Genomic DNA, 26,487 nt, shown 5'->3' with positions numbered 1-26,487 from the left:
TGAGTTGCTTCACTGTTGTGAGTTGCTTCACTGTTGTGAGTTGCTTCACTGTTGTGAGTTGCTTCACTGTTGTGAGTTGAGCACTGCCACAACCGTGAATGAGGAGTTGGAAGGCAGTGGAAAGGCAGCCGCTACTGTGACTGTCAGTGAAGCTACTGTGACTGTCAGTGATACATGAACCCTTGGAATCTATTCTATAAAGATGACCTGGATCTCAACTTTCTTTCAAGTTTCTTCCCACAACCAACACACACAACACAATCAACACAACCAATCTTCGTTTATCCCAGCAACGAATTGGAACTCGAATACCATGTATTTGCGTACAAGGGACTCGAAATATCGCAAGGTCTTTGAACGTGTTAAACCACAACCAACAATGGATACTGCAGACAAACACCAGCACTAAGTATCTAGCTTGAGAATGCTGGCACTGGCTCTGACCAGGCCTGCTCTGGTCAGAACCATTCACGACAACGATTTTGGGGGAGCACTACTACGCGGACAATGCTATACACACGGCCGAGATCCAAGCCAAAGACGACAAAAGGAACCAAAGAAACCCTCATATGGCTGTCTGTCTGCAGATGTCAACGTCAAGTGGTGGACTACGAATCCGGCCCAGCAATCAGTCAGCTACGAGGTTTCGTGCCAAAGTCGATGACTGGCCTTATTAAGCAAGCCCTGGGACCATCTCGCAGAGCTTGGGGGGCCCTCAAGATGACGACTTTTATTTTAGAGGCAGCCTCCTGTTCCTCCTCCTCATCCGGGGAAATTCGACCGCAGCAAGATGATACTCTTGTCGGTTCGTTATACCAGTGAGCCGCCACACCTCCTCGGCATCCCCATCCCCTCGGAACTTCGCCTCACTGTCTACGAGACATGGGCTAACTTGAAGAGGAGCTCGTCAATCAGCTCCACGAGTGCCCTCTCCAGACAGCACACAATCACTTCTCCCTTGATGGCATTCCCCTCATTGGTATTCGCGGATCATCGAATTAAATAACATACAGCTCCACGAGTTCCTTCTCCAGAGCGCGAACAACAACTTCTCCCTCAATGACATTCCCCCCATTAGGGATCTCATCGTGGGCGCGCTGGCATCTCAGCCACTGTGCCGCTGTGAAGGCCTGGGCCAGCATACGACGGGCCTGGACCCTCACCAAGGCCTGACCCTGGTGCTTCTACACCACCTGCAAATCATGCAGTCGAGACCCTCACCAAGGTCTGCAAGAACTTACGAGTACATGGGTGTTATCGACGGATTATCATTTCGCCACGGACGGGGACTGGAACCTCTGCAGACGATCAACAATACCACAACGTGAATGATGGAGCGCTGGATACTCTATTCGACCCAAAGCCAACGGTCTCTCCATGTTCCTCCACATTCACGAAAATCTTGACTACCAACGGCGCTGCCATTGATCGTGCTCTTGAGCTGAAACCGACGCTCTCGCCATGATCTTCAACCTTCACGAGGATCCTGGCTACAAACGGCGCTGCCGTTGATCGTGCTCTTAAGCTGAAACCGACGCTCTCGCTATATTCTTCAACCTTCAGGAGGATCTTGACTACAAAGACTACAAACGGCGCCGACATTGATCGTGCCCTGCGCCTGCTCCTGCACCTATCGCCTGCTCCTGCGCCTACGCCCACTTCATCCCCTGCGCCTGCTCCTTGCTCCATGGCCTGCTCCTGCTCCTGCTCCATGGCCTGCTCCTGCTCCTGCGCCATGGCCTGCTCCTGCTCCTGCGCCATGGCCTGCTCCTGCGCCATGGCCTGCTCCTGCGCCTGTCCATGGCCTGCGCCTGTTCCTGCTCCATCGGGTCGATGACCCAGAGCGAGAAAAACCACATCTTCTCTGTAACCAAAGTCAAGAACCAAGGCCACCCTCCGGGCGCTTGAGCTAAAACCGACGCTCTCGCCATATTCTTCAACCTTCACGAGGATCCTGACTACCAACGGCGCCGATATTGATCGTGCTCTTAAGCTGAAACCGACGCTCTCGCCATGTTCCACCACCTTCACGAGGATCTTGACTACAAAGACTACAAACGGCGCCGCTCCTGCTCCTGCGCCATCCCCTGCGCCTGCGCCTGCTCATCCCGTGCTCTTAAGCTAAACTAAACCGCATACTCTAAACAAATCTAAACACCTAACACTACACAAATCTAAACCGACTTCTGCGGCCTACCACACAGTCTTCATCTATACCAGCAAACCGGGAATTGGAATTGGAATCATGGTGACCGGGGTCTAAGGAGCGGTGGTGGCAAGCTTGAAGTGTGTCTTTCTCTTTCTCTCATTGGGAAAAGCAATCTAGCTGTCTGTCTGTCTGCAGATGTCAATGTCAAGTGATGGGATCATCCGGCTCACCAATCAGTCAGCTACGAGGTTTCGTGCCAAAGTCGATGACTGGCCTTATTATCAGGGGGGAAGGGGTGGTAAACTAAACTAAACTTAACTTAACTTAACTTAAATAGCCATAATCTTCTTACAAGATCTAACAAAACAACCTGTTTATTTTACCGCAAAGCTAAGGTAGTCTGTGTCCGATCACAGTAGAAGATCAGAAATGCTCTCTTTAGACACAGCAGAGATGTTTCTGCCTTGTTCTGTTCTTTAGTTCCAACTTCCCGGGTTCACGTAGCAGACTAATGAATGATTCGCTTGTTTTGCTTTTACTGATCACTGTTTTGAATTCGCTTGTTTTGCTTTTGCTGAGCACTGGTTGGAATTCGCTTGTTTTGCTTTTGCTGAGCAAAGTTTGGAATTCGCTTGTTTTGCTTTTGCTGAGCACTGAGCACTGTTTGGAATTCCTTTGTTTTGCCGATCACTGATTGGTATTCCTTTGACGTGTTCGCCGTCGCAGTCACCTTCGCCGTCAGTCTCACGCTTCCTTTTCCTCGAAAGGAAAGAGACGCAGGATCGTGCTGCTGTTTACCGCTTGCATTGGCGCAGGATCGTGCTGCTGCTTGCTGTTTGCCGGTTGCCGGTTGATTTGATGCTGTATCTGTAGAACACGCTGGGAGATACAGTAGATTAGAGTGGCTTGGCCCAAAGAACCGCGCTTGATTTCGATTTCGACGACTTCTGCTAAAGTCACCTTAACGCAACGCAATCTTGGACATGCGAACAAAGGACTTGTCGAAACTGGTGAATTTGAACCCGACCGTAGACTGGAATGTAGAAGACTAGCTACCTACCTACCTACAAAGAAAGAGTGGGTTCGTACAATATTGATCCTAAAAGGCAACAAAGGTTGAAGGATAATGTACGGAGTAGTATGATGACAATGTACCGAGTATTATGATGATTATATAGGTCTTATAAGTAACCTAAGCCCTTCTATTCTGGGGTTCTCCTTCTATTGTATCCCTTCTCCTCTTCCTCTTTCGTTAATCTTGCTCTTACGTCTCACCAGCTAGACTCGCTCATGTGGTCACCAGCTAGACTCGCCCATGTGGTATAGACTCGCTCATGTGACAAAGACTGGGGTGAGGGTGAGCAGTGCAACGCCGTCTACGCCAGACTCCCTCATGTGACAAAAACTGGGGTGAGGGTGAGCGGTGCAGAGTCGTTGATTGAAGACGCCGGCTCTATTGAAACATAGACTGAGCCTACATCGTCGGTAAGGATAACGAAGTATTGGCCAGAGCATTGGAGGGTGCCATCGACCAAATCGCAAACCGCAGCCGTATAATCGCCGGCAATAAAGTAGAAGTTCGAATAGATGGCGAATGGGGTCAGGCCTGCCACGCCGTTGGCCGTGTCGATCAGATTGCAATTGTCGTTGAAGGTGAAGACCGTGGCTTGGTCCTCGGTGCCAAAGGTCGCCCATTGGCCGTTGCCTACGTTGACGTACGTACCGTCGTCGACGGTGCCGCTTCCGCTGGCTTCGAGGATAAACTCGGGTTGAGTCCCGCCCGGGTTGCAGGTTGGGCCGGGAGGTGCTGAGGTAGTGGTTGTAGTTGTGGTAGTGGTAGTGGTAGTAGTGGTGGTGGTGGTTGTCGTTGTTGTAGTAGTAGTGGTAGGGGTGGTAGTGGTGGTGGTGGTGGTCGTTGTCGTCGTCGTGGTAGTAGGGGAGGTGGTTGTCGTGGTGGTGGTTGTTGTGGTGGTGGTCGTTGTCGTCGTAGTAGTAGTAGGGGTAGTGGTTGTGGTGGTTGTGGTAGGAGAGGTAGTAGTTGTGGTGGTGGTCGTTGTCGTCGTAGTGGTAGGGGAGGTAGTAGTTGTGGTGGTGGTGGTGGTGGTTGATGTCGTCGTAGTGGTAGGGGAGGTAGCTGTGGTGGTGGTTGTGGTAGGAGAGGTAGTAGTTGTGGTGGTCGTCGTTGTTGTCGTAGTGGTAGGGGAGGTAGTAGTCGTCGTAGTGGTAGTAGGGGAGGTAGTAGTGGTGGTGGTGGTCAAGGATATTGGCCCGATCGTCGGGGTGGTGGTTGTGGTTGTGGTAGGGGAGGTAGTGGTTGTGGTGGTGGTGGTGGTCCACGATATTGGGCCAATCGTCGGGGATGTGGTCGTTGTCGTCGTCGTCGTCGTCCATTCCGGCAATCGGGTGGTATTCTTCCATGTGTAATGCTTCGTCGAGCTTGGGACGGTCCAGTCATTCCAGTCGCCGCCCTTTCCCCCGGAATCTGAGCTGAATGAGCCAGTTGGCGAGGTCGACGTAGCAGTCGTGGTAGGGCCGGGAACCGTAGAATCCCAGTCTTCCCATGGCTCTGGCGAGACACTGCTGGAATCCGGGACAGGCGAGACAATTGATGACGCTGATGTAGATTTCGCCGAGGGCACACCACCAGTTGTCCACCCACCACCACTATGGAAGCTCCAAGAGCTGCGTGAGTCAGTGGTCGAGCTAGCAACGACGTCGGAGGACGACGCCGCAGTCCATGGTTCCCAGGCTTCGGGAGGAGGTGATACGGAGGGAGTCCATTCCCAGGCCCCAGTGACTGTGTAAGTGATAGTTGTACAATCACAGCCAGATGCACAGCGAGACTTCTCCGAGGCAAACGCACAGGCGAGCAACGCGAGGAACGAACCTCCCAACGAGGCCCGAAAAGGGAGATACATGGATGAGAAGGTCTGGAGACTGCAATCAATGTGCTTATAGACAAAACCGAGGTGTGTTCAGACAGTAACGAGCGTAGTGCGACTGAGCGACTGAAACGAGCGTGCTAAGAAAGAAAGGAGCGTGTGTGTATAGACAGAAATGAGCGTGTTCCGACGTTCAGACAGAAGCGAAGGCCTGGCCAGGAATATAAACAGAGAGTAGCACTGTGTCTCTCTCTCTCTTCCAGTTGGGCTTTTGCGTGCCAGCATCGCATCCCCACCAAGGAATTGCAAAGGCGCAAAGGCCTTCCCAAGCCTTATCAGCCCAAGGGGACCAGGGGATGTCATAACTAACATGAGTTAGTGATCCGAGAATGGAGTCTCACGCATGCCTCGCTAGCCGGATCTGACCCTGCTAACCCACCCTAACCGTTGCCGTAGCCGGATTCAGCCTCGTTCAGCCACATGTGAATCTCGCTTCTCAAAAGGCGTCGTTATTTCTGGTACGCGAAACACCGTTGAACCACTCAGGGTCCCTGTCAAAACTCACTAAGCTTATTGACGATGTCTTATTTGATAAGCTTGCGACTTGGCTTGATTTAATCTTATACCTCGGTAACTAGTAAGTAAGTACGGAGTACTTGATATCTACGGAGTACTAGAGTAAAAGTTTTAGACCTTCTCTACAGAATCTTCAAAAAATAACTTCACATATAAAGTTGATGAGGAAATACACAAGGCAGAGGTCGAGGAGTGTTAGAGAGTGGCACCCAGCCTTGCACAGTAGAGACATAAATACATGTGCCCTCCGTATGTTTCTTGTGGTCTATGGGACCAATCTATCTAATCTAATTGTTCATCATCATTTCTCTGACAACTCTAAAGTACTTCACACATTATTGCCAGATCAATGGTAGCTTCCGGTTCTGTCTTCCTGCGGCAAATACTTCGGTGACCATCTCTCTATGAAAAGATATCGCCATCCAGTGAGCTTGCCAAACGATTGCTCTGAGCACTTTAGCTGCTGAATATGGCAGGAGCTCGGTCGCTCGGTCGGATTCTCGTGTCGGTCATCTCTTACTTCTTCCAAAAACGTATCATCGTCTCATCCGGTGGGTGGTGGCGGACTCTGAGAGTTGCTATGTAATGTTCTCTTCAACTCGGGCATGCCGGGAACTGGTACTCGATGAACTTGTTGTTGTTGTTGCTGCTGTTGTTGAGAAGCGTAGGCTTGTTGCGAAAAGGCATTGCCCGGTACATACCGATTTGTACTCGACGTGGCCTCGTCTTGCGATTCAGATGGGGAAGTGGTTCGGGCAAACTGCGTGGCCACGTTGCTGGTCGACGGTTGATTGTAGTTAAGCGGGGAGACAGCAGCCCAGCCCTGCTGTTGTGAGCCAGAATGCTGATCTGAGTCCTCGAAATAGTTCACCCGGCTTGGACCAGAGCCGTCGATCCGCTCTTGTGGAGAGGGATCGGGCATGGTAGGGATGGTGCGGGAGCCATAACGTGATTCGGCGCTCTGTTGCAAAGAGAGGCCACCATGTGGTGCGGCTCGACGGCGGCCGGTAGTCGATTCGCGCCTGAGAATATTGCGAACTTCATCAACCTCGTTCGACCGTTTTCGGTCCATTGCAAGCTCTCGCTCATCGTTGAGGGTATCTTCAGGATCGACGGCCACATCACGCTTGATCAAATTGTCTACAGCTGCCACCTCCGTCACCTGGGCGCCACTTGAGGAGCCCGCTTCCGTCCTTGAAAGGTTGGCATCACTCTTGTGGTGGGGCAACAGAGGTATGAGCCTGCTCTTGTCTTTGTCGTCCTCGAAGCTTTCCTTGTTCCTCTTCGCCTCCTGGTCAGAGATGGTGACGGAGTATGTTGGATTGGCCGGGTCTCCGGGGGCGGCACCGCCGGCACCGGGGCCATAGATGGGGATCTTCCGCATAGCAAGGACCAACGCACACATAAACTTGCTCCGTCTGGCTGCTCGCACGGCCTCGTTGGCCCAATTGGACTTGTGGCGAATGTCCAAGGTCAACTCCATCTTGTCCATTTCGGCCAATCCAGTAACTTCAATATCGATGTCCGGTTGGAAATCCCGTGCATTGTCCTTGTCTCGAACAAAGGCGATCATCTCTTTCTTCAACAGATCGAGATCTTCAAAGGTGGTGTCAAAGCTGACGTAGAGATGAATCCTCTCACGCATCGCCTTGCTGCGGGAAACATTGTCGATCCATTGAGTGTTCAGCACATTGTTGGGGACTTGGGATCGCTTCTGATCGGCGACTCGTCTGAAAACCGTGTACAGAAGAGACATCCGATCCACCACATACTGATTGTCTCCGACATCGACTCGATCTCCTACATCAAAGGGATGCTTGACAAAGAGGAAGATACACGAGCCCAGGACCTCCTGCGCCGTGACAGAGAAGACAAAAGACAAAGACAGTAGTGCGGTCCCGGCCGTGGCAAGGGTGGTGGTGAAACTCTTGTTGAGCCAAGCGATGAAGATGAAGATGGTGCAAATGAAGACGATGGTGCAGAGCAGGTCGTCCAGCACGTTGATTGCTTGGTCAACATCGTGCATGCTGTTTGCAATCGATTTGCGTTCTCGACCAAACTCGGTGACACGTAGAACCATTTCATCGAGGGAAATGTCCCCGTTGCCGTCGACGTCCAGAATGTCGAAAGCTTCGTGAGCCTCGTCCTCAAACGATTCGCCAAGCACATCGACAATGTCGTCCAAGTAGAGAGCATCTTTGCCTTCAAGAACAAATGACATCCACAGGCGTCGAGCAAGCGCTTCAGCTGAGTGCTTCCTTTCCAGGGCTTGGATGACGATTGAATGAGAGGCGGTTGGATTGAATACCTGCTTCCCCGTGATTTCTTGTGCGACGTTGCCAAATGCCGCCGTGACTTTATCCCCCACTCGAGCAACGTTCTGAATCAGTCTCATGGGGGTTGCGGAGCCCGACCGCTTGTGACCATGGGACTTGCTGTTTCGCTTGCTGGTGAGCGCGGCGAGATCTAGCACATCGTTGATCAGGTAGTCCTCCTCGGCAAACTCTCGACAGTACATGGGAAAGAGCTGTCGAGAGGCATCGTACAGCAAGGTCACGAGATGGACGTGACGCTTGGACTCTGCGATTCTGTTGGCGAACTGTTCGCGGTGATAGCTGAGCGAGAGAAGCTGGATGAAAACCTTTTCTATAAGCAGTAGCAAGGTAGAAAAGACACATGCGAAGAGAATGTTTTTGACGACGGATTCCCAATCTTTCAGACCCGTCTCGCCCCGTGCTCTTTGATCAGGATTCAAAGTCATGATAGGGACGAAAGTGGCCAGGGAGCATATTGCCCAGCCCACGAGCGACGCCGGAATCTCGAGAGCTCTCAGGACCAAGGCATATTTTCGGGTCCCTGAACTGACCACTCCACTGAAGAATTGGAACAAAAGGGGTAAGAACAGGGCCACGATTTTCGACGCCCACAGGGATAGCCAGACGACCTCGATCCAACTGAAGAACCAAACAATTTTGACCCCTCCAATCTTCGCACCAGGAGCAATCGTGGCGCCGACGATGATGGGAATCGCGATCGCGGCAGCGAGCGGGGCGACGTAAATGAAGTATCTTGTGATAACAGAGAAGTTGTAGATCTTCCGGTAGAGCCGGCCAACAGTATTCACGGTGCCGTCTTCCTTGTTACTCTTTTCCGGCGGCGTTCTCTCCCGCCGTCTCCTTCTGCCTGCCGGGCCTTGGAGCAGATGATGGGACATTTTCTCGTCCATGGGGTCTGGTGAGTCTGCACTTCCTGGCGGTGGTGCGGAATTGAAAGCGTCCAGCTTGCGGGCGCCAGTGCGACTGCCGGAAGTGCCGACTTTGGTCAAGGGAATATCAATCGTCACGTCGTTCGGGTTGACCATTTCTTTCGAGCTCTGATGGGTGAGGGGGTGGAATCCTGCTCGGGAGAAATTTCGGCTATGGCTCCTCTGTGACGGTGCCATCGACTGACGGCACAGAGCGTCGTGTTGAAAGAGGAAGACTGTGGTGGTGAAGCCCCAACCCCAGTTACACAGCCCTTGCTACGGTAAAGATGACTCCTGCGCTGACACGAGGCCTTCTACCAGAGAGGGCGGGATATGCGTATGCGCGAAATCGAAGGGTTTTTCAATGTAGATTGTAGACTGGATAGGGTACGATACCACCGGGGCAGTCGAGGGTAGGGTGGTTTGACAAAGGAACTCGGCAATGCGGCGGGAACAAAGAGGTCAACGAACGTGGGCGGTGATGTGAGATTAGTGAAGAGTATAGCGAGCGAGAGACAGTGAATTGAATCGAATTGAATTGGGGAACAAAGAGGTAATATTAGGTGGCAGAGAACCCCGGGTCTCCATACCTCGATCTCGATGGCACAGGCACTTTTTCTGCAGCAGTGGGATTCAGGAAGCATCCATGCAGATGCGCACCCTGCAGTCTGCACCGCACCCACCGAGGCTGCACTTGGACAAGGCCTGCAAGGGTGGTGCCATCCAATCACCACACCCACTCTTCCGGGCATGTCTGGGCCCCTGCTGGGCCCTGCTTGCCTGCTGTTCGGTGTTTGGTGCCCTGGACAGGCGAGCGAGCGGCACCCATGACGGCACCCTACGGCACCCTACGGCACCCTGCGGCACCCTGTCGCACCCTGTCGCACCCTGGCTGTCGGAGCCCACCAGTCTGGGGCCGTTAATGCCCATCCCTGCCCGCATTGAGCCTCCGTGCACGCCACTCACAGCCTAGAATCGTCATGGTCCCCCGGAAATGGAGCCGGCCCAAGCTTTCTCGCGCCTTGATTGACCAGCGGCAGCCTCCTCAGCCCCTAAGCCCTGGTGAAAATTCTCTAGGCGGGTTACACATACAGTAAGTAGCAGTAGTACGTAGTACCCGTGACTCTGTAGAGAGTATTGATTTTCCCATCCTCTCGTCAACTCATTCGCCCGGGATCAAGAAATGCTTGATCGCTGCACCGCCCCCCGATACTTCGCTATACCCAGCTAGGTCCCTAATATTAATCGCTCTCTCCACTGAGAATTTTCCGGGCACCTGTCGTCCACGGCCACGGCGCTGCCCATCACATCACCATCCCACTCCGTACTCCGTTCTATCACGACACTGGTGGCTAAGTCCGAGACCTGGAGCCTACCTGGAGCCTCAACACTGTGACAGCTGGGACCGGCGTGCGGTGGCTTACGCCCATGGCTGAAGTGACTGAAACTGATGCGAGATCTGAAACATGGCCACGCAACCTCAGCCCTCAGCCCTCAGCCCAAAGCACATACCCGGCCGCATCAATATTAATAGCCCTAATCTCCATAGATACTACTACCACCTTGTAGTCCTAGAATCCGCGTGTCTCTCGCGCTACACCAAGTCAGTAATGCAGCAGAAATTTCCTGAAACCCTGGATTAATTCGAGCAGAGTCTGCACCAACAAGGCTGTGCGATGTCCACCCAGAATAAGAACAACATGTCAAGTGCCACTGGTGTCCGCCTCGATAATCTCACACCCCTGGATCACTCCGAGATTAAAGGCCCTGCAATCCGCAATCCTGTCGATCATGTGTGTAATACGTACGACGTACGGAGTACTGCACGTGACTGTGACTTCCCTCGGCCCCTTCATATTCGTCTGCGACTTTGATTGCCCACAGCTGGTTTAGCACATGCCTTACCCTCGCCATCTATCTCTACTTCGTACCATTGCTTGTTGCTGATCTGGTGTGTTGTTTGTTTCAAGAAGATCCAAACTGCTGGATATACAAACAACAATCCGTACTCATATACAGAGTCGACAGTAAGGCACACTGCCAAACCCGCCCCCACCCCCGTCCGCACTGTCTAATCCTGCTGAAGCTACTACTAATGGGATACAAAACTCTGCGGAACGCTTGTCTGCCAAATACATGGGATTCTGTATAATACGGCACAGGTGCCAGACTGAGTGGAAATCTATATAGGAGAAGAAATATCGAACGATGTTTTAACGAAGCGGAGAATGTCGTCGCGGGAGGGAGCTTCCCAAGGCCATGCATGCATGGATATGCCGACAGCTTCGACATCAGCATTGCGGCGCGGGTTTCCGAGGTCAGTATCTCACGAAGACGCCCGCCACGAGTCTTGAGCGACCGCTGCCGCTGCCGCTGCCTCTTCCAGCTCGGTCCCGGTCCCTATCCCGGTCATCTGTCCTCTTCTCTCGTGCCTCTTCAGAGCGTCGAGAAGATGCAGTTGCAGGGCCGCCTGTACCTGCTGCCCTAGCTGCTTCTGTCTCAAGCCTCAGCGGCCTCCCGCTCGTCGACGACTGCGTTTTCTGCTCGTTGGGCGAAGATGGCTCCATGCCTGTTTGAGAGGTGCCGGCACGGCTCATCCGCCTCTCCTGTTCCTGTTCCTGTTCTCTCCCCTTGCCCTTGCCCTTGCTCTTACTCGTGGCAGTGGCCTCGGTTCGGGTAGATTGGTGATCCCCAGGGCTTTCTGGGCTTCTGCTGCGTGATCGTGACAGAGGCCAAGAATAAGAATATGGGTTTGGCTCGTTGTAGTTGTACCCATCAACCACACCGTCGTCAGGAGCAAGGGGATTTGGGCTGATTAGCCGAGGAGGTCCTTGTCCTAGTCGTTGTCCTTGTGGTTGCCCCTGTGGTTGCCCTTGTCGTTGTCCTTGTCGTTGTCGTTGCCTGATATCGAATGATGGTCTCTGCTCGGTGGGAGTCTTCGATGCCGATTTTCGTCCGAATTCCTCGTATGGGTACGAAGGACGTCTCTCCGGTTGCCTTTCATCCATGATCAATCACGCCGAAATTCAAGTGACTCGAGTCAACCCCGCTGAATTGAACAAAAGGTACAATGACACCGGCTGCTGGACAGGCCTTCCACACGGCCGAGCCAATCTTACACCGTGAGCTGGCTTTTATAGGACTGAGTGAGTCAGTCAGTCAGTTAGTCAGTCAGTCTTGGAACAAAACGCAGGCAGCGCCGAATACTAGGAAATAGGGTCTCATGGTAGGTATACTTGCTCACTTGCTCACTTGCTTGCTTGCTTGCCAGGCACAGCGCAGCACAGCACAGCCTGGTCCCACGCACCCGCCCCCAAAAGTACAACGATCGTATCCAGCACGTATCCAACCAAGTCGAAGTTGCGAAGCATCCAATTGCGCTTCTTGCCACTTGAACTTGACCTTGCTTACGCTTGTAGATTCACGCCTTTCTTTGCTTTTACCTTCCGGCCCGATTGAAACGCTTGATGCCGAAAGCCGCAACAGGAAAGCAACGAGATCATGTGCCCATGATGATATGATGTATGGACGGAGTACGGATAGGATAGGACAGGATATACATGTACGCACGAATCGGGATCTGCATGCATGCTCAAGGCTGACCCGCCAACTACCTCTGGCTAACTACCTGCCTGCCTGCCTTGCCAGCCACGAGACCATCAGGGTTCGAGTGTCCACACGGGGTGCTCCTGCAAAGTCTTTAGTCTTGAGTCTTTTCTTGGGCTCTCCCTCTCCCTCTCCGTCCCCTCTCATCATTGGGCGGACAGGGGTCGAGGATGAGGATGAGGATTTGGGGAGATACCCCTGACAGTGATTTAATACCAGGGTTAACACTCCTGATAGTGGCTTAATACTAGGGTTGACCCCGACCCCCAACCCAGCCCGAAGCCCGATCGAAAGACAGTAATGGTGGTAGTGGTGGTGGTGGTGGGTGAGCGACGAGGGAATAAATTAACATTGCTGCCTGGACATGACATGATATCTTGATGCCTGCCTGCCTGTCGGGATGGGACTATTTTCCCACTGGCACTCGTCACAGCATACCTACCTACCTAAGGTAGGTTTAGGTAGGTAGGTAGTTTCTACGGAGTACTCCGTATTTCCCACTACATCCCATCCCACGTGCTACTAGTGTGTCCACTGTCCTGCCTTCGTCTTGGTCCCATGTTAATTAATGCTACGACGGAAACTAGGAGGAGGAGGGGACGAGGTGGAGGTGAAGGACCGTGTCTGCCTGGCCGGTCTGTCATGGGGGAAGTTCTCTGCGTCATGGAACCCAGAGAGACGCCCCGACGGTTGTGAGGAATTTCCCTCAAAAGACGTCAAAGGTGGTGAAGTGGTGGTACAGTACTCCGTACAAATACTAATAATATTAAATCGCTCGCTGCGTCCGGGGTTCTCCACATGAGCCATTGGTATTGGAAACACTGGGAGCCTGAGATGGATGGTCTGAATAGATACTACTTGTACAGAGAAGATACTGATATCTAAAAATAGGTCTTGCTGCTTGCAGGGTGTACTCTGTACGGAGTACAGTATGTCGGTATAATGGTATATGCTTCAACATGGAGCTATGGTCTGTGATCAGACGAGAAACGTCTTTGACTGATATCTCCACATCTAGGCACCTACTAGGTACAGAGTAGGCAGTGACCCAAGACAACATCGAAGAACAATCATGCATGTATCACGTATCAGGCTGAGGCGCACTCTTGCCTTCCCTCCAATTGCCACCGGCCGGCAACATGTCTGCATGCCGACTAGCAGTCAAGTTGTATCCCTGTCTACTGCCCATCAATCATACTTTCCCAGTTCGTACTATGTATAGGTGGTCATATGTCGTTCGTTACTCGCCATTGTAGCCTTCCAACGCCATCGCTCTCGCTCGCCCGCCCCTGATGGCCAGAACCAAAACCAGAACCAGACAAACAAAAAACCATGCATCATATTCGGTCAAACCCGACACGGAAACATCCAACATTGCGCCCAAAGTTCCAGAAGCCCAAAGTTCCAGAAGCCCAAAGTTCCAGAAGCCAGGTGCCTCTCAGAGCACAACCACGGTTTCATACAAGCCGACTCCAACCCAGATTCGTCTGAAGGGCCCTAATCCACCTTCTCCCAAGGGGAGCACAAGAAAACAATATCAAAAGTTCTCCATGAAACCTTGACGAACGGTCCACATCCTGGCCCTTTTGCCGTAAATGTACATGGGGATCGTCGTCAGCAGACAAGCCATCTGGATACCACCAATGGCCAGAAAGGTCGTCTTGGGCCCGTCGCTCTGCAACCAATTGGCAAAGAAGAGACTGAACACCAGGCCGTGGAAGATGTTCTTGCTGAAGTTCAACGTCACTAGTGCCTCGCCTGCGTACTGTCTGTAGCTGTCAACACAGAAAGTGATGGCGGTGGTGCTGCCGAGGCTGCACCCAAAGGAGATGATCCCAAAGAAGATGGTGGGCACGATCCAGTTGTCCCGCTCTTGTGCAGACCAACCAAAGCCCATCAACCCAATGACCGTGGTGAGTGCCACGGGGATGCCCATCACCAGTCGAAACTCAGGCTCGTAGACCCCGCCATTAAGCCGTGCCATATATCGCACAATGATATCAGACACCTTTCCAGCAATCGCCGTGCCCAGAATTCCGCCGACAAACGGCGATATGTACACCAGTCCAGCCCCCAGGGCCGAGAAGTTGTAACTATCGCGAGTTCGATAGATGGTTGATATAGCTTCCGAGAGGACGATGAGCCACCCAACTGATAGGGAATAGACCAGGGTAGACCAAAGAACACTTGGGTAGACAAACAAGATGAAGGGTCGAAGAGCGACCCGGAACCAATTCGAGGCTGACAACCTTCCGTTCCACGGCCGGAGAGTCGCAAGATACGTTTTAGGGGGAGAATCGCTCAATCGGGCGGTGTAACGTATGAAGTGAGAACCCGAGTCAGTCTCCTCTGTACTTCTGGCCTCCTCCAAGTCGGCCCCGTTATGATCGGAGCCGGGTATTGATGTGGCAGTCTCTTGACGGAGCAATCCTGGACGGCCTTCCTGGCGTCCATGCACTTGAGGCATAGGAACGGCATGATGCCCGAGATAATCGTCCTTTTTTTCGATCTCCACATAGTACGGGGAATTGAGATTATGGAGATGAGGCACCGGCTGCGCAGTTTCGGCCTGGTTGGCTCCTGGCCCCAAGCTTTTCTCATCCGAGCCAATTCCCGGTGCAGATGGAGCGCCCAAATCGGGCGGAGGTGGCAGGTTCAGTCCGGTCGGTCGTTTTCTGCGAGGAGCCGCTGCTGTGGTTGACCCGACTGTGGACGGGATATCCCTCTTCGTTGGGGCGCGGTCATCTACGGCATCGTTCGTTCCGTCCGTCTGGTGCACAGCTCCTGGGCGAATGACGTCTCTTCTAGAGTCGCTGGAGGCCACTGGAGATGAGACCTCTTCAGGCTTGTCTCCATCCGCCTTGTCAAACATGGCATCTTCAAATCTAGCATGTGTATTGCGCTCATGCAGCATCTGCCGGCGAGGTGTCATCACTTTTTCAAAAGCCGCTGTTATCGCTGCCTGATCTGCTTCTGCGGGAGTTTGTGGCACACTTGATTTGTTGGGATGGAAAGGATGATGAATCAGACTTGTCAAGCTTCGTCGAGCGGCCGACGTCCTGGATTTAGGTCTTGGAGTTCGGTCCCAAAATGTCTCTGGCACGAAAAAGAACAAAAGGCATAAACCAAAACCTACAACAATGGTCACGACCCTGTATATGTCAACGTGTGTAACAGGTTGATGCAAAAGGCAGTCTCACCAAAAGACCCATCTCCATCCTTTCGCCTGTATAATTGCTGCGCTCACCAGAGGAATCAAGTTTTTTCCGCCTAGCAGAAGCAGGGTGTAGATGCCTAGCCGAAATGCCCTCTCGTGCAGGAAAAAGATTTCCGCAATGGTCGCCGACGGTAAACACTCGACTGGGCTCACCGAGATACCCTGGAACACTCTGGCGGTGGCCAAGTGGGTGTAATTGGGGGCCTTAGCACACCAAACAGAGGTAAGGATGAACATGACTGCGGACAGCAAGTAGACGGGCCGTTTACCATACAAAATGGCGGTGGGAGAGAAAATGACACTACCAACTCCGAGGCCCATCATGTACAAACCTGTGGTCAGGGCCACCATCGAGTATGTTACGTCAAAGGTCTCCGCGACATTATTGAAACCCGCAGCAAGGATTGGAGTCATTCCTCCACCGAGCATGCAGTAGAAGCCCAAAGACAGCAGGGCAACGTCCCTTCTCCAAGCCGGCCAGTTGAGGGGGTCATTCATGGAATCGCTCGGCTGTGGCTCCAATATTAATTGACCATCTTTTGTTCTTTTCGTAGAGGAAAATGAGTTGCGCCTAGGAGTGGAGGGCAGCGAGAATGAGGTCCGCCTGGGTGTCAAGGGCTGCGGAGGCATCGAGGACTCGGCCTTCGGGGTAGGCTGGGGTTCGACACCCAGAGGCTCATTGCGCTTTGCAGAGAGAAGCAGAACAGTACCGGGGACTTCTTCAGTCTCTCTGTCGTTGAGTATTCCCAGACTCCATTTGTCGAAGCGAGGCGTAGGCTTCTCGTCGATGGAGGGACTGGATGAGGCCAACGGCGTAGGAGACGTTCTTCGAGAAGAACGCCGGGCGTCTTCTTGCGTGGCGGACGCATTTGGCGTGCCGGTCAAGTCGCCGCATTGCGCGGAAGGCTGCGGAGCCATGGGAGAAAATGCGACAAGGATGATAATTGTACAGAAAATCAGATACGATCACTCTGCTTCCATTTGAGCAGAGAGTTCCGAGAGACGGATGTGGACGAGGAATAAAGTGGTTGCGTATAGCTATCAGTCAGGACGCGATGCTGGAGAGAGGATGGGGATATATCAGGGCGAAACCTGTAGAGATCTAGGAGACACGGGAAGAGGAACAAAACTAGGAATGATGAATGTACCGGAGGAGAGATTAACATTATTGTCAACAAAGAAAGGTATTCATATTAATTAGGGGGCGGAACGCAGTCAGCGTCAAGAATGGTGGTGGAGGGAGGAGAGATGAGCAGGAGTCGATCCATGTTGATCAGGAAGCCGCGCAGGTCGAGCTCGGATTCTTCTGGACCCTGACAGCGAGATCTCTTCTCTTGGTGCCTGCACATGCTGCATAGTCGTGGTGGTGGGTGCCGCTGCCTCTGCATAGTGGTCAGAACCTTTTCTCGGCCGCTCGTCATGACCACCTTCAACTTGAACACACTGCTACCATCTCCCAATCTCTGTGCGAAGCCCTTCCGCGTCACCGTCACCGTCCCCGTCACCGTCACTGCATGGTAGGGAGGTGTGTTGCCACTGTACGCGGTCCGGAGTACAGTATGCGAGCAGATTAGCGCAGGCTCAGGCCTCCATCTGCCCCTCGATTCCCACCATCCCGGTGACATGCCTGCAGCCTGGGGCCTGGGCAGTGGTCATGCACTTGGCACCAGACCAGATGATGTGCCTCTTCAGGCTTGGGCAGATGAAACCAACGCGCGCGTGTGCTGTCCACGCGCAGACACCACAGATGTGCAAAGTACCTAGATAATCATCGTACATACGCGATCCGAAAGCGCGGCGATCGGCAGGAATAGCATGTCACGAGACGTACCCATCCATGGTCCCATGGATGATTGCGAGGCACGTCGTTACTGCTTCAAGTTCCTACGCATGACCAGCTCGTCGGCCCCATGCCCACCCAACAGTCCTCGATACACCGACTGATCCGTACACCGCAATAACACCTCCTCCGCCCAGAATGCACCAGCACGCCGTCACGCGGCTCGCACGCCTGGTGCCGGACTCCTCGCGAAACAAGGAGCAAACTTACTGGACCCCGTTTGCCGTGAGACGGGGACGAAGACTCCGTACAGTACACCCATATTTACTGTACGTACTAATGAATATCCAACAGGAACTAACCCTGTCATGTCTAGCTAGAGCCTGTCAAGCTGTCAAAATCCCTCCGAAAATAACGTCAAGCAAGACAGTTCACCACCACGTTTGTTTCATCACTATTCGTAGAGATCATGCGAAGTCGCCCAATGCGGAAAGTCACGCAGCCCGCAGCCCGCTGTATCCCACTGCAGGCAAATGCAATGCTTGACAGAGTACACCCACGCATCCGTAGCTCTTACCGGCGTCTTTGTTCACCGCCCTGCCCGGAATCATTTATGCCGTGCCCCAAAAAGTCCCAATCCAAGAGATGTCTCGCTTTCCTTCCCGCTGCCATTGTCCAAAATCTCCCACACTCGAGGCTTCCAATCTCCTAGCGAGCCCTTGGCTTCTTTGATAATCTGCAATCCCTGGCCCAGATCTCGCACTTGCGCGGACCCCATGATGTTGACGCTGCCAAACAAATATTTCATCCGTGCATCTTGTAGCTTGTCTTTCAGAATTTTGGCACTCATCATTCTCACGTCGTCGCTGACCTCGTCCATCATAGTTGCAATGACATCAAATGTGAATTCGAGTACGTCCTTTGCCTTTTGCTGATCTTCCTTGCTAGTCAGGTTTGTCGGTGCAGACGTAATGGCCGGGTGTGTCGCTATCCACGCTAGGCGTACGAGGAGCTGTACCTGTTCGGACTGCGCTTGTTTCGGATTCAGCCCAGCCGGTCCAGTATCACGCAGTGCCACGCGCTGGAGACACAGCATTTGGAGTAGATGGTGCAAGCAATCCAAGATCATTCCCGGGAACACGCTATGCCCGCCTTCGGAAGTAATGTTTGCTATGGGGCTGGGTGTCACACTCGTCAGCGGAGGATGATTCGTGTTCTGCGGGGATCCAGAAATTCCAGCGCTTGTTGAAAGGGCCATGGCCGAGGAAGTGCTGCCCAGAGCCTTGAGATGTTGTGTTAGCTTATCAATCAACAGAGGCAGAAATCCGAGAGTCGGACTGGTGGATTTCGTGCAAAGGAGATAAGCTCGTTCCATAATCGAAGACAGATGGTGGACGTCGCCGGAAAAGACGCACGGCAACGAAGTGGTGGCCTTGTTGAGTTGGAACTTTGGCAATGCTCCCAAAAACTCGTTCTCGACCTGATGGCGCAGTCGGTTGGCGACGTTTACCTCCACTGCGTCGAGCAATTGCGTGAACCAGACGTCACCCTCCTTGTTGCCAGCGGGATCCTGGAGCATCTGCTCAAGTGCCTCAGAGAGGGCCTTGACGAGTTCATCTTCATCCGGCGCCAGACTGCTTTCTGGCCCAGACCGTGAAGTAAGCCAGAGCCTCAACTGCACAAATCGGTGAGAGAAGACGTTGATAGAGCTCACAAGCGCTCGAATGTCTTCATTTCTGATAGGCCTTTCTTGACAACGAAGCGAGCGATTGAGTGCCTTGAGGAGCCATTGTTCCGCCGGGTGAGACATCGGAGACGACCTGATGGTGTCATCTTTGACTAGGCAATCTAGCAGAGTCTCTTCTAATGGAAAAGACGTAGACTCCAGGCCCATCTCACAGAGTAGTTCTAAGACAGACCGGGATTCTCGCTGGATATATTCGAACCAGCGACTCTGGGTTCGATATAAGACTATATCAGCCAACGAACCTGGCGGCGGTGTGATGAGGTGCTGTAGCAAGCTCCTGGTCGCTGAGCTTTGGCTTAAACCTGAGTTGGGAGTGCGGGCTGCTTCGAACAAGCCACTAAATGTCAGACATCCAGTGCCAATGAGATTTTGAAGCAACAAAGATCCAAAAGTTGCATCGATTGACGGCACAAGTTGTGCCATCCACCTTCCAATCAGCAGATCTCCTTGAGCTTTTCTGCATAATCGCAAACGGCTCAGAAGCTGGCAGAACGATGCCACCGTGGTGGAACTGTAACCAAACTTAAGCTGCTTTTCGATGCGGTCCACCAAAACCGAAAAGAGTCCATTCATTGTTTGCTCGTTCATGTTGTGTTCGGACTGTAGGATAGCCTCAAAGTCTTCGACAAAGGTTGCTCCGGCTTGTTGTAATGATTCAGCAATGCCGTCACTGTAAGGGGAACATGCTGCGACCGCGCGTCCTCGATCGCCTCTGACAAAATCTTGCTGTAAGAGTCTGGTCGTCGGCGTTTTCATCGGGTAAGCTGTGCAGAGGTCAAGCAGAGACGAAGTGAAAAGCGGCATAGTTGGTCGGATGGTTCGCCAACCCAAGTAGATTTGGCATGCCCGCCGTTGCAGCACTTCCAGTGCTCCGATTGCCGAGAAAGCATCTGCGTGAAAACATAGCGTTGCAACAAGAGACGCAATCAGATCATCGTCTTGCGAGCAGGACAGAATTCCTATCACATCAGCCAATACAGCATCATCCTCCATGCACTCAAGAACGTTGCGAACAAATGCGAATTGGTCAACGTCGAGGATTCGAGACCCAAGAAGGTTGACACCTGCTGGCGCGCACGGCACATTCACTCTAGCCTTCGCTCTGGCAGCGACTTTCGTGCGCAGCCATATGGCGAGCCGGGATCTGACAGTCCATGGCAGCGACGCAAAGGCGGGTGTGGGTATCCTCGGTTCCGACGGCTTTGGTCCGCGATCTAGTAATGCGAGTTCTTGCTCAAGAAACCCAACACAGTCCTGGTAGACATTGTCTTCCACGTCGGGGTCAAAGCCAGAGCCACGGAGTATCGAGTTCCGCAGATTGATCACATGCTGCTCAACATTTTGCAAAGACACGTGAAGCAACAGCTGACTGGGGTCTGCTTCCATCGGAAGAGCACCGGGTCCGGCAGCCACTGACATAGGCTCCAGACAAGTCACCATGCCCCTCTTTTTGGGAAGTCCTCGAACCATGAGCCATTGTATATATTTGCTCAAAGGAAACAAACCCGACCGCGAGAGCTGGGCAGCCAAATGCTGCAAAGGCTTCCCATCCGCACTGATGTCTCCCTTCCTGCATGCTGAGAGGTAATTCAGGATAACATTGTCAACGTCATGTCCGGCGCTCTGCCAACGTTTTGCCAAACGGGCGAAGAGAAAGATGCGAGACTTGGATTGTCGAAAACGCGTACATGTCCACTCGAGACAAGTAAAAATTAGTCGAGGAATATCCGAACATGCTGCGCTCAGACTTTCTGCAAGCTTCGGGAGGTCATATGGAGGTTGCGCAGAATCCAGTACTTCCACAATCACCTGATGAGTAGAGCGCTTGGCTGTATAAGCGTGCTTATTGTGACCCATGGTCCTTGCATTGATGCGATTGAGTTGATCCAACATTTGACGCTCTGCTAGGACCTTCGTGTCAAGACACGACCGTACGGACACGACAGCTTGTGGCCACTTTTCCGGCATGAGGAAGCTCACAGGACGGGAGTGGAGCAGCCACCGGATCGTATGGTAGAGCTTTTGCCGGAGCGGAGCTGTATTTTCAGCAAGAGGTTTGTTGACAAGCTCGAATTTCTCAACTAGGACCTCTGCAAGCCTCCCCCCCAGTTTGCGAAAGTGGCATATATCTTCTTGGTGGATGTGCATGACCATCAGCCAGAAAGGTGTGTGACCCAGATCCGCCAAGTGGAAGGACCGTACTATCCAATCCAGATAGTGATCTCGATCCAATAAGTGCTCCATATACAGGCGCGTGGTTAGATGGAGCGCATACTGTATGTTTGACCTCCAGTCCGGATGATCTGTGGGTTCGAGGTGTGTTTCCACAAATTGCTCGACGTTGACAGTCCACTCGCGAATCCATTTGCTCTCAGCGCCAACGGCGACGGCAGGAGTGGTTCCTTTTCTCTTCAAGGTCCGAATCTCGTTTGCACAAACACATTTGGCGAACCAGACTGCACGATTCAAGGGCACGCAGCTTTGCAAACACAGGTCCAAAAGGATCTGGCCCCTTATTCCTTGCGGGATGGTCCGACTCAGTTTCCTCAGCGGGACATCTGCATTGGCCAGGTCCGCAATCCAGGACTTCCGTTTTGCTTCGGTCAACGTGACTCGTGGAGGTGGCTTGAAAGTCGAGGCCGAGCTGATCAGACCATGCTGATTCTTCTGATCCAGGACGAGAGAGAACAGGATGGATAAGTTTTCGACTCCGGACTTATGTTTGAAGGCGTTATAAAGTGGGACCCTGGCCGTGTTCAGCTCCTTCTCCGGTGGATTGGGTGGCTTATCGAAAAAGCCTTGTTTGACATTGACATCACTGAGCACATCCTCGGGATGTTTCCCTGTCCATGGGAAGAACCCGGCGGGCTTCTTAGGGACAATATAGGGCGCCGATGAAGGAAGTTGCAGCGAGTCGGGCGTAGTTGGTACGGGAAGTTTGACCCGCGACCGATGAGTTGGTTTGGGCTCTTCGGTGGCGTTATAGTGTTCTGCGTGATGCCATGGACGTGCCGGGAGATCAGGTAAGTCGCCGTTCACGCTCTTCACGTCCTCTTTCTGGCGGCTCCCGAGTACTGACGGTTTGAGCAAACGGAGATGATATGCTTTTGCATTGGACAGAGACTTGGGACTTGTGGCAGCCGGCGCTTTATCACTGGCGCCGGAGCCCAGGCTCGTTGGCTCATCTCCTTCTACCTTGCGCCGTTTTGCAGGTCGATCACCTCCAAGCTGTCCGACCTGCCTTTGTAGACCCAGTGGTCTTCCATCGATCGGGGGAATGATCCTGGTAGTCGACCGATCGAGGGAAAGCCGATGGGTGTCGGGAGGCCGTCGTGGCGGAGGAGGCCGCGCTGCGGCCGGAGGGTTATGTGTCATGACCTGATCATCTTGACAGGTCAATTCGAAGCACCAGAGCCGGACAGGCGGTTGCGAAGAAGACGCTCAGCACGTTCGGGTTCGCTCTCGTCAGGTCAGAGTCTAGGGTGCGCTGCCCGAGGGCCAACAACGGTTGGTTTCGGAGGATCGGCAGATATCCAGAGCAACCAGGACGGCAATTATGGCGAAGTTTATATGGTTATTTCGAGATTGTCGTGTTATTTGGGTATCTCGTACATGGATAGTTATGAAATCAAGGTCAAGGGAAACGCAAGGAAAAGTACCGTGGTCGTATGAGAAGAGCGAAATGGTCAACGGAGTGGGAAGCTTGGACTGGACCGAGATAGGGCGCAATTGCCGGCGCAGGCGCAGGTGCAGGTGCAGGTGCAGGCGCAGGCAGGTTCGCACAGGCACAGGCGTCGGAGCAAAGGTCGGGCAGGCTATCACGCAGTGCCAGCTCAGCCGGAAGAATGACAGAGATGGCCTAAGAGGCTAGAGGCCTAAGGCTAGCCGATGGGGCCGCGTGCCTGATGATACATACATGCTCCGTACGGCGTACATACTTTGGGTTGTGCATTGGCACTGGGATGGGGGGTGTGATGATGTGATGGATGGTGGTGCGCCGACGTGCTCTCTTGTGCCAGTCGTGGCGGGTAGCGAGGCTTAGGCTCTCGGGCCCCAGCGATGCCTGTGGTGTCTGGTGTCTGGCTGGTGTTTGGCTGGTGTCTGGTGTCCGGGTGCGTGGCTAAACAACGGTCCTTCATGCCACCAATACCGACGAGCTTATTCCCGGTCAACCTATAGGCGAAGCAGTATGTGTAGTCCCAATATTAATGGCAGACGTGGGCATTACTGGATTACTTAGTACTGGGGGCTGAACAGAGTGTAGTCCAGTATCCTGGCTTCCTGAGGTGACGCTGTCGCTCGTGGAGATGTTGGTACGGAGTAGTTCGACTGTCTTACTCTCCTAAAGGGACCCGATGGATCGGCCGGGAGGTCAAGGATGAATCGAGTATCCGAACGGCGAACACTACTAGTACCACGTACCTACAGGTGGCACTCCCGCCGAAAAGCGGCGATACTGATACCGTACGGAGTACGGATATCTAAGATGGTGGATATACTCTTACACATACTCTCGCCGTGGCTTCGGGTTCCGAAAGTCCTTCTGTACCTTACCTAGGTACCTACCTGGCTGCCTGCCTGCGATGTCACATAGAACCTGCCGACGATGCTTAGGAATGCTTCTGTATTCGTCCTACTCCTCCCACGTCGCACACTGAGGAGTACGGAGTATTGGGTATCGATTCTTGATTCTTCACCCGCCTCTAGAGTCGGTATCCGCTGGCATGTCCATCCCGTTGTCGTTACCTTCATTCGCTGTGCTGTTCGACGCCTGAGCCCTCTTCCACTTGCGTTCTTATTCGGCGTCTGGACTCGGAGACTGTCTCGCCCAAACCAGCGCCGAGACGGGTGTTCGAGGCCTCGTGCCACTGGCATCGGAATCCACCACCATCCATTATTAGCGACAAATGGACAAAGAGGCCAAATTCCGCACTTCAAGTGCCCTGTTCCATGATTCTCTCCCCCACATCCTTCGCCGACCGCAACGAACCCGAGTTGCACTCACTTCATATCCCCATTACGCGGACGCCACTCCCAACTGCCTGTCTTTCGTCCGCAGATCCCCCGATTCGTTTTACTTGGAGTTGGAGGGTTGGGAGTGCACGCCGCACGGGGGCTTTTCGCTTCGGGCTGCCGAGCAACCCCCGTAAGCGACCGGAGAAAGATGGATTGCCAATGAAAGCACCTCAAAAGAGAAGGAATATGCACGGCGCTATCAAGAACAAGTGCCCAGTGTTGTTCCACATTATCTGCCCGTGGATTACTTCTCTTATCTTGACGGTTTTCCCTTTGCCCTCCGGCAGATTGTTTTACACAATCTTGTTGGCCTCGGGAAGCCGGCCAGATCCCCTTCTGACCCCTCCACGACCATTGCCACTGGATCGTAGCCTAAGCGCGGCTCGCAGTCCAGCTCAGGCTACATATTCGCATAGATATAGGTCCCCGAAGAGAAAAGACAGTGGTCCCCGTTTCGGCTTCGGTTGAGCCAGCCTTTCTATAGTTCCTACACATACATAACATAGGTATGTACAGAGTAATTGACTCGCCACGTGTAATTAGTCAAAATGATATTCCGTACCTATGCGTAATAGGATCAATCTAGGAGGTGGAACACTGTCTCTACCAGTTGCTCCACAGCCATTCCATTCCATGCATTCGAGCCGTGCCAGGAGTAAGCTTCGATGGCTCCAACTCTTCACGTGGCACCCAGCAGCGGTGCAGTGTCATCATCAAGCCCCTTTCCATAAGATCTACAGCTGCTTCGGTTGCCAGCATCGCAACCCTCGCTGACATTTAAATAGGAATGCGGACCAGCAGAGACGCTTCTCCGTTTGATGTGTCTGCTGATTCCAATCATGCTACCGTAGCTGCTTCTCCTACTCCAGGCTGCCTCCCCCCCTGGGCTCCCTGGGACTGGCGTACACAGGTGCTCATGCGCCTCTTGCCCCCGTTCAGCCCATCTAGGAAACGGATCATGTAGTTTCGTGCTTCCAGCCATGCTCAATCGACTCTGGAATGGAGGGAAGAAATCCACGACCTGATCTTCCTCCTGTTGACCCAGTGGCTCGACCACCATTTGCTGAGTGATATCCATCCGCGCAATCTCCGGGGCCAGGGTTGTCTTTGAGGCTCTGGAACGAGGTAAATTCCGGAATGCTGTTTCTCGTGCAAGCCGGGCCAATTTTGGACTGTCAAACAAATCGAGTAGCCCTTGCGCATACGTTGTTTCGCTAGTCGGCCAGTATGATCCTCGTCGGCTTGCCGCTCCTTGCAGAGAAGTTCTTCTGGACTGGATGAGAGCTCTCGAGAGCCGCCTTTCCACGGGCTCTGTGTCACCAGAACCACGGCGCCCAAGCGCCCATTCTCTACTTTGAGGGCTAGGAGCCGCTCCCTCGGAGGTGGTAGTAGAGCCACTCTGGTCCCAAATGATCTCGTACACCCCGTCGTCAGAAATGTATCGAGTCGAACATCGGCGCCCGGGCTGCGGTGTATAGACCTGCCCGGGAAAAGAAACGGGGGTGTCCAGCGCCACCACTTCGGTACGAACTGGAGGAGCGATGGTACTCGTAGCAGGACGCACTTCGCCACTGCTGCTGGTGATGAACGAGGCTTTCTGTGAATTTGTCTGCGCATTCGTAAAAGAAGAAGTAGCGTCATGGTGACCCGTTGTGATTGTGTTGAAAATGGTCGAGAGGAAACCGCTACTCCTACGACCAAATTTTGGGGGAGGGAAGGAGGTTAGTGACAGTCTTCGCTGAGAGCCTGCTGTGGTTGCGCGACGCAGGGTAATCATTGCGGGACTTAGAGAGGACTTGGACTTCTTGGTTGGGCGTCGATCGGCGACTTCCTGGAGTGGGACGACTGTGGCCAGTGCTCTAGTTGAAGAGGCCTTAGAAGGGACTGTCCATCGCCGTGCTCGCAACTCTCGGCTTGAAAGTAGCTCAACAGAACCAGTGACAGACCGAGAGTGGATGGATGGCTGAGAACGAGATTTTCGCAGTGGGAGGAAGGAACATGCGGGACCTGGCTTCCGGGGTTTGCGGGAGTTGTGGTATCTTGTCACCATGGAATGCCGGCCTGAGCGGACTGCGGATTCACCAAATGGAAGCTGGCGAGAACGCCGGCGGCTTCTTCCCTTTTTCATGCTTAGACTGGTTTGATCACTGTCATCCGCCTTGAAAGGAACGTCTTCGGAGCCGGTGTGTGATCGGGGCGGGCTCAGCAGGGGTTCACTTCGAAGGCTAGCGGCCGCACTCGAAACTGGCTGAAATGTAATTGGCATTTTT

At 53.1% G+C, this 26,487-nt stretch overlaps 5 protein-coding genes across 5 annotated transcripts; all 5 read right to left on the bottom strand.

Annotated features, from left to right (window-relative positions):
- Positions 1 to 3,540: 3,540 nt before the first annotated feature.
- On the bottom strand, positions 3,541 to 4,540 carry A1O3_07076 (uncharacterized protein; the record flags this gene model as incomplete). The annotated part of the gene is made up of 2 exons (XM_007737190.1): positions 3,541 to 3,815; positions 3,859 to 4,540. 2 exons carry the CDS (start codon positions 4,538 to 4,540, stop codon positions 3,541 to 3,543), a joined length of 957 nt encoding a protein of 318 aa, XP_007735380.1.
- Positions 4,541 to 6,151: 1,611 nt separating this feature from the next.
- On the bottom strand, positions 6,152 to 9,049 carry A1O3_07075 (uncharacterized protein; the record flags this gene model as incomplete). Its single annotated transcript, XM_007737189.1, has 1 exon — positions 6,152 to 9,049. The coding sequence occupies one exon, from the start codon at positions 9,047 to 9,049 to the stop codon at positions 6,152 to 6,154; it is 2,898 nt and encodes a 965-aa protein (XP_007735379.1).
- A 4,945-nt stretch (positions 9,050 to 13,994) lies between these two features.
- Positions 13,995 to 16,592, bottom strand: A1O3_07074 (uncharacterized protein; the record flags this gene model as incomplete). Its single annotated transcript, XM_007737188.1, has 2 exons — positions 13,995 to 15,609; positions 15,658 to 16,592. The coding sequence occupies 2 exons, from the start codon at positions 16,590 to 16,592 to the stop codon at positions 13,995 to 13,997; spliced, it is 2,550 nt and encodes an 849-aa protein (XP_007735378.1).
- Positions 16,593 to 18,061: 1,469 nt separating this feature from the next.
- Positions 18,062 to 22,576, bottom strand: A1O3_07073 (uncharacterized protein; the record flags this gene model as incomplete). The annotated part of the gene is made up of 1 exon (XM_007737187.1): positions 18,062 to 22,576. One exon carries the CDS (start codon positions 22,574 to 22,576, stop codon positions 18,062 to 18,064), a length of 4,515 nt encoding a protein of 1,504 aa, XP_007735377.1.
- A 2,320-nt stretch (positions 22,577 to 24,896) lies between these two features.
- Positions 24,897 to 26,483, bottom strand: A1O3_07072 (uncharacterized protein; the record flags this gene model as incomplete). The annotated part of the gene is made up of 1 exon (XM_007737186.1): positions 24,897 to 26,483. One exon carries the CDS (start codon positions 26,481 to 26,483, stop codon positions 24,897 to 24,899), a length of 1,587 nt encoding a protein of 528 aa, XP_007735376.1.
- Between the last annotated feature and the right edge of the window lie 4 nt (positions 26,484 to 26,487).

Source organism: Capronia epimyces, assembly GCF_000585565.1.
Source record: "Capronia epimyces CBS 606.96 chromosome Unknown aczIQ-supercont1.6, whole genome shotgun sequence".
Taxonomy (NCBI): domain Eukaryota; kingdom Fungi; phylum Ascomycota; class Eurotiomycetes; order Chaetothyriales; family Herpotrichiellaceae; genus Capronia; species Capronia epimyces.
The sequence above is the reverse complement of the archived record's forward strand: the minus strand, read 5'-3'. Positions and strand labels throughout refer to the sequence as shown.